Source organism: Homarus americanus, unplaced genomic scaffold, assembly GCF_018991925.1.
Source record: "Homarus americanus isolate GMGI-L3 unplaced genomic scaffold, GMGI_Hamer_2.0 scaffold4874, whole genome shotgun sequence".
Classification (NCBI taxonomy): domain Eukaryota; kingdom Metazoa; phylum Arthropoda; class Malacostraca; order Decapoda; family Nephropidae; genus Homarus; species Homarus americanus.
In genome coordinates, this window is record NW_024723859.1 from 1 (window position 1) to 8,076 (window position 8,076).

The following is an 8,076-nucleotide window of genomic DNA, read 5'->3' on the forward strand; positions in this document are numbered from 1 at the left end:
ATCGGTAATACTTCGTTCAGTTACGTATTGCTAGGCAAGACCTAAATTTATATGATCTTAAAATTACCAACTGAATACCTGAATCTTGGAGAGAGATGAATAAACTAAGAATTGGTTGAAACAATAAGTATTCAGGGCAGGTGAAATTACTACGTGTCGTGTTGGAATGAGTGAGTAGGGCATCCTCCTCTTCCCGTAGCCTGACAGATAATGGTGAAATAATGATGTCACATGATCCAATGTGTGTGTGTGTGAGACGAAGGGATGTTGCCGGTGTGAAGTTGTGCTGACGGATATTGATAAAGACTAAAGGGAGCCGAGTAATGGTGATGACAGGTGTATGTGCTGCCGACAGTTTTGCTACCGTTATTGTTGTTATTATTATTGTTATTATTATTATTATCGTTACTATGTTATTGTTGTTATTTTATTATCAGTATTATTATATTGTTGTTGTTAAATGTTATTATTGTTGTTTTATCATCATTTAGTTTTTTTATAAATTAACCAGTCTCAACAAACAGAACACAAAATCCATTTAATTGTGAGATGGATTTAAATGTTTGACAGGCTTCAAGGTTTACTAATAAAAAAAATCACAACTGCCAAAATATTGCAGTCTAGACGGAGAAATTTGTGTGATGTTCCATGATAACAGTAGGTGTGTGGAGACTCAGTCCACGTTATGAATGTTAGTCTCCGGCTGTACAGTAGGTAGTAGAAACGTCTTTTTTAAAATATGTGAGATGAAATGTGTTAGAAGTAGGTGCTAGAGTAGTGAGAAACATTTTAGAATTAGTTGTAAAGCTGTAGGTTGTGAGAAACGTTTAGGAGTGGTTAATAAAAAGCTGTAAGTAGTGAAAACGTTTTAGGATTGGTTGCAGGAGCTGTAGGTAGTGAGAAACGTTTAGGAATGGTTGTAGAGCTGTAGGTAGTGATAAACGTTTTAGGGTGGTTTTAGGCTGTAGTAGAGAAACGTTTAGGAATGGTTGAAGAGCTGTAGGTAGTGAGAAACCCGTTTGGAATGATTTGCAAAGGCTATAGGTAGTGATAAACGTTTAGGGTGACTGTAGAGCTGTGGAAGTGAAAAGCAATAAATTGGTTGCAAGAGCTGTGATAAACGTTTCTTGTAACGTGATGTAACAGGAACAGTCTCCTGAGAGAATAGAGTTTGTCATTCTTCATAAATAGTGATATACAAACACTTGCCTCTCATCCATATGTATTTTGCTATATAATTGTTTAAAGTGGACGGACAGAGTCGTGTAGAAGACAATCAGCACCGTCTGTACGTATCGTATCTGTCTGTCTGTGAATTGTAACCATGACAAGAAAGTAGACAAAACAGTGAGGTTTGCAGTATGCCTAACGATTCAACACTATAACCAAAGAAACAGTTTTCGAGGTCAAGAGTCAATGGTCATAACCCGATAGAAGTATGTCACCAGTTTACCACACACTTTATATATTTAGTTTTGTTCACATCTGCTTGAGGGATGTACTGCCAGAGGTACTTATATCTAACCTTAGTCTAGCGATTTACAACATCTTGTATTCTAGTGATCTTGTTACTTGCTCCATATACATATACATCATTGTAAGCTATGGATTGGTTGTTTCTTATTGCACTTGTCTGCTTGCGTCAAATTCCAAAGTGGTTTTTTGACAGACGTAGGTTTGGCGAGGTCACCAATTCCGTCCTGTTCATTTGGGGCCTATGGGAGAGATTCACAACAGTTTAATCTTGACACCCCGGTCAACAAAGGTACATATTTGTGTCTGGCTTCAGAGACAAACCGACTTGTGTATAATGTGTCAGGGCAAGTGAGGATAGAGAATCAGTGATGAAGAATTATAAAAATTGTCTCCGGGCGTGTAAACAGGGAGGAAGACCTGACTTGTCAGGGAACTGAAGAGCGAGGACCACACCTTGTATTTATAAAGAGTTTTACTCTGGATGTGGTGACGTGAGAATGATGAGGCCAAGCTGGTAACTGATGAGACTGTGTGTTGTTGTAAATTGTAATTGTCGCGTAAGCAGATCTTTGCCATTATAGTTAAATTAGTCTCAGTCCCATAGGCCTAACCTACATAATCTGTTAAATTATGGTTAGTCCAATGGGCCTCAGTGCCAATGGAACCAATTCTAAAAGGCATCAGTCCTAAATGAGCACCAAGCCCCTACTATATATGGTTAGGATAAAGACTTAAAGACTTAAGACTTAACCATTAAAATCGACATGAGATCACTAGACATGACTAAAGCCCGGCGTTCCTTACACCCGCGGTAAAACACCCTTAATGTCATACTGAGTAGCTAAGTCACCTTAGGCTCAGTCAAGACGGTCTCTTACGGCAGAGCATTGGGGGAGATCCTGGAGTGGAGAGAGGATGGTAATTTTTGATGTTTAAGATGAATGAGACTCCACGACTAGGTGTATTTATTTATTTATTTTAATTTTTAATCTCAGGTTGTGTAACAGTATAAAACCTTAATGATGAAGGTACCTACAGTGGTGACTGGTCAGGTGGGCCCAAGTTCTCATAAGACCCAACCTAACCAAGGCAAATCAAAATTAACCTAACTAACAATTTTACCACCTCAACAACCTATCTCCAACCTTAATAGTATCCTAACTCCAATACACATTACTCTATCCTTTCTAACCCTAACCTAAAATTCAGTCCTAATCGTCTACCCTTGATCTCGCTTTTCCATTGGGATTTGGGGTCACAATCTTAATGGTCAGTCAGCCCCACCTCCTTTACAGCCCCTCAGCCCCCCCTCAGCCCCCACACCCCCCCTCAGCCCCCCTCCAAAATTCCAGTCCACTATCTTGGCTCAGAGTGTTTACATTGCGTCTCTTACGACTATGGTGTCTAGGACAGGGCCTCACGAGACCTACAAACTCTCCCAGGAACCTTCATGACAGGTATCAGATAACAAGGACCTTCTTCCCGAAACACAATATCTAAATTATGTGAGTGAAATTTTACACCGCCTCAATATAGACCAAGAGAACCTACCACTAACGATTATTGGCTGAGTGGAAGACTGAACAATTAAGTGGGCCAAGCGACCTTCTGTAACATGACCCCAACCCTGTGTAATTTGACCGAGTTACCTGTGCGTTATGATTGCTATACTCTACGTTACCTGTCAATATGGACCTTCTACCTATTTGGCATTATGACCTCATTCACCTGTGTGCAGTATGAATGAGTCACCCGTATAACGTCATCAAACCACCTGTGCATTATGACCTAATCACTGTACTATACGTTACCTGCCCAGTATGGTTTAAACTACCTGAGGTCATTGTACCCAACCACCTGTCACCGAACTATCTTAATGTTAGTTGTACAACATGACATAACCTCAATACCCAATATGACCCAACTACCTGTATGCTTCCATGTGCAATATGACCTACTCCTTTATGCTTCCTGTGCAATATGACCCAACTACTATGTATGCTTCCTGTGCAATATGACCCAACTACCTGTATGCTTCCTGTCAATATGACCCAACTACCTGTATGCTTCCTGTGCAATATGACCCAACTACCTGTATGCTTCCTGTGCAATATGACCCAACTACTGTATGCTTCTGTGCAATATGACCCAACTACCTGTAGACTACTTGTGCAATATATTCCCTACTATACCAATGCTTCCTGTGCAATATGACCCAACTACCTGTATGCTTCTCACCATCTGACCATACTACCTGTATGCTTCAACCTGCAATATACCAACTTCTGTATGCTTCCTGTGCAATATATTAACTACTGTATGCTTCCTGTGCATATGCCAACTACCTGTATACTTCCTGTGCATATGCCAACTACCTGTGTCTTCCTGGCCAATATGATCCAACTACCTATTAGCTCCTGTGCAATATGACCAACTACCATGGCTTCCATGCAATATACTATACCTGTATATACTAACAATGTGCAAACTACCTGTATTATTCCTGTGTGCAGCAACATATACCTAACTACTACCATGTGCTTCCTGTGCAATATACCCAACTTCTATATTAATGCTTCACTATGCAATATGACCCAACTACTTATAATATATACTAGCAATATGACCCAACTCCTGTATCTTCCCTGTGTATATACCCAACTACCTGTATGCTTCCTGTGCAATATACCCAACTATCTGCTTATGCTTCCTGTGCATATGACCCAACTACCTGTATGCTTCCCAGCAATATGACCCAACCACCTGTGCTTCCTGCAATATGACCCAACTACCTGTATGCTTCCTGTGCAATATGACCCAACTACCTGTACGTTATACTGTATACCTGTGTAATATATCATCCATTTTTAACTCCCATTCGGTTGAACTCTTTCTGTGTTCCCTTTTAGTAAATGATGTCAATAAGGTAACTGGATATTGTGTGTGTATTGGAGGTGATAGATGAGAAGGTATGGTGTTGTGTTGGTGTGATGATATGGTGGTGGTGTGCAATGGCGGTGTGGTACAATGGCGGTGTGGTGCTATGGTGGTGTGGTGCTATGGTACTGTGGTGGAGTGGTGGTGTGGTGCAATGGTGGTGTGGTGCAATGGCGGTGTGGTGCTATGGTACTGTGGTGGAGTGGTGGTATGGTACTGTGGTGGAGTGGCGGAGGTGTGTAGTTTCGGTGAGGGTGATGGGGTAATGAGGCTACACTTGTCACCTGTCTTACCTCTGTTGCTTGTGGGCGGCTTCTCCGGTTTCCCCACTACCTGGTACTCCTCCCTTACCCCCTCCCCCACCCCTCTACTAGTGACACTTGGAGACCTTGTTAACTAGCATCACAACACTACGGTAACACAGATCTCCTACCTTGAGTGAGTTAGTTCCTGAGTGGAGGTAAGAGAGGGAGTGCCTGGCCGACTAGTTTTTATCTGCTCCAAGTCCTGCTCCGCCAGCCTCGTCAGGTGACCCTAGGTGATAGGGAGGGGGAGAGGGGTGAGAGGTGGAGGAGAGGGGTGAGAGGTGGAGGGAAGGAGTTAGAGGTGGACGGAAGGAGTGAGGGGTGGAGGAGAGGAGTGAGGGGTGGAGGAGAGGAGTGAGGGTGGAGAATGAGTGGGGGGGTGTATGGGGGAGGAAGTGAGGGGTGTCAACAGATCAGCACTCAGCAGCCAGGGAGATAGAAGTCAGAAGTCTTGCCTTCAAGGACGTTCAAGGTGAGGTCATACCAGGCCAGCAGCGGTGTGGGGGTGTGTCCAGGGGTGTGGGGGGGGATGTGGGGTGTGTCCAGGTGTGGGGGAAGTGGGGAGTGGGCGTGTGTGGGGATAGATCCTAGTTGTTGAGGGGGGGGGGCAGTGTGACGGTGTAGTTGAAATGTGTGGATAGGGAGTAGGAGGGAGGATGGGAAGCAGAATAATACAACTTAGAAGAAATAGGTTTGTGGTTAAAGGATGGTGGCCGTGTGGGGTGGGGGTGGAAGGTAGTGGAGGTACAGTCCCCTTCACTAGTGTGTTTACAGGGGCTCGTCAGGTTTTGTGCGGTGTGGCAGCCCAGTGTTTGTTTACACCCGACAGAAGGAAACTTGTAATAGGAAACATATTATGTAATCAAATTATAACAACATTGAAGTGAATATGTCAATGTGATGATTTGTGGAATGTTTATAAGACGAGCCCCTGTAAACGCTTTAGTGAGGGGGACTGTACCGGGTGACACTGGCGGGCTGTGGAGGTACTGGGTGACACTGGCGGGCTGTGGAGGTACTGGGTGACACTGGCGAGCTGCGGAGGTACTGGGTGATACTGGCTGGCTGTGGAGGTACTGGGTGACACTGGCGGGCTGTGGAGGTACTGGGTGACAGTGGCGGGCTGTGGAGGTACTGGGTGACACTGGCGAGCTGCGGAGGTACTGGGTGATACTGGCTGGCTGTGGAGGTACTGGGTGACACTGGCGGGCTGTGGAGGTACTGGGTGACACTGGCGGGCTGCGGAGGTACTGGGTGACACTGGCGGGCTGTGGAGGTACTGGGTGACACTGGCGGGCTGTGGAGGTACTGGGTGACACTGGCGGGCTGTGGAGGTACTGGGTGACACTGGCGGCTGTGGAGGTACTGTGACACTGGCGGCTGTGGAGGTACCGGTGACACTGGCGGCTGTGGAGTGGGTACTGGCGGCTGTGGAGGTACCGGGTGACACTGGCGGGCTGTGGAGGTACTGGGTGACACTGCGGGCTGTGGAGGTACTGGGTGACACTGGCGGGCTGTGGAGGTACTGGGTGACACTGGCGGGCTGTGGAGGTACTGGGTGACACTGGCGGGCTGTGGAGGTACTGGGTACTGCGGGCTGTGGAGGTACTGTGACACTGGCGGGCTGTGGAGGTACTGGGTGACACTGGCGGGCTGTGGAGGTACTGGGTGACACTGGCGGGCTGTGGAGGTACTGGGTGACACTGGCGGCTGTGGAGGTACTGGGTGACACTGGCGGGCTGTGGAGGTACCTGGGTGACACTGGCGGCTGTGGAGGTACTGGGTGGTACTGGCTGGCTGTGGAGGTACTGGGTGACACTAGCGGGCTGTGGAGGTACTGGGTGGTACTGGCGGGCTGTGGAGGTACTGGGTGGTACTGGCGGGCTGTGGAGGTACTGGGTGACACTGGCGGGCTGTGGAGGTACTGGGTGACACTGGCGGCTGTGGAGGTACGGGTGACACTGGCGGGCTGTGGAGGTACTGGGTGGTACTGCTGTGGAGGTACTGGGTGATACTGGCGGGCTGTGGAGGTACTGGGTGACACTGGCGGGCTGTGGAGGTACTGGGTGACACTGGCGGGCTGTGGAGGTACTGGGTGGTACTGGCTGGCTGTGGAGTACTGGGTGACACTGGCGCTGTGGAGGTACTGGGTGACACTGGCGGGCTGTGGAGGTACTGGGTGACACTGGCGGGCTGTGGAGGTACTGGGTGACACTGGCGGGCTGTGGAGGTACTGGGTGGTACTGGCGGGCTGTGGAGGTACTGGGTGATACTGGCGGGCTGTGGAGGTACCGGTGGTACTGGCTGGCTGTGGAGGTACTGGATGATACTGGCGGGCTGTGGAGGTACTGGGTGACACTGGCGAGCTGTGGAGGTACCGTGACACTGGCGAGCTGTGGAGGTACCGGGTGGTACTGGCAGGCTGTGGAGGTACTGGGTGACACTCAGAGCTGTGGAGGTACTTGGTACTGGCGGGCTGTGGAGGTACCTGGTGACACTGGCGGGCTGTGGAGGTACTGGGTGGTACTGGCGGGCTGTGGGGTGCGGGTGACACTGGCGGGCTGCGGAGGTACTGGGTGGTACTGGCGGGCTGTGGAGGTACCTGGTGACTGGCGGGCTGTGGAGGTGCCTGGGTGACACTGGCGGGCTGTGGAGGCACCGGGTGACACTGGCGAGCTGTGGAGGTACTGGGTGACACTGGCGGGCTGTGGAGGTACTGGGTGACACTGGCGGGCTGTGGAGGTACTGGGTGACACTAGCGGGCTGCGGAGGTACCTGGTGACACTGGCGGGCTGTGGAGGCACCGGGTGACACTGCAGAGCTGTGGAGGTACTGGGTGACACTGGCGGGCTGTGGAGGTACTGGGTGACACTGGCGAGCTGCGGAGGTACTGGGTGACACTGGCGGGCTGTGGAGGTGCCTGGTGACACTGGCGGCTGTGGAGGCACCGGGTGACACTGGCGAGCTGCGGAGGTACTGGGTGACTGGCTGGCTGTGGGCCTGGGTGACCTGGCGGGCTGTGGGGTGCTGGGTGACACTGGCGAGCTGTGGAGGTACTGGGTGACACTGGCTGGCTGTGGAGTACTGGGTGACACTAGCGGGCTGCGGAGGTACCTGGTGACACTGGCGAGCTGTGGAGTGCTGGGTGACACTGGCTGGCTGTGGGTACTGGGTGACATAGCGGGCTGCGGAGGTACCTGGTGACACTGGCTGGCTGGTAGTGCCCAGAGTACTAGCGGGCTGCGGAGGTACCTGGTGACACTGGCTGGCTGTGGAGTACTGGGTGACACTGGCTGGCTGTGGAGGTGACTGGGTGACACTAGCGGGCTGCGGAGGTACCTGGTGACACTGGCTGGCT

General features: G+C 49.6%; 1 protein-coding gene across 1 annotated transcript; it reads right to left on the reverse strand.

Annotated features, from left to right (window-relative positions):
* Positions 1-5,679: 5,679 nt before the first annotated feature.
* LOC121863975 (vegetative cell wall protein gp1-like) lies at positions 5,680-7,958 on the reverse strand (the record flags this gene model as incomplete). Its single annotated transcript, XM_042362834.1, has 2 exons — positions 5,680-7,365; positions 7,494-7,958. Coding segments are annotated over 2 exons (2,151 nt in total), but the record flags the coding sequence as incomplete, so codon positions are not given.
* Between the last annotated feature and the right edge of the window lie 118 nt (positions 7,959-8,076).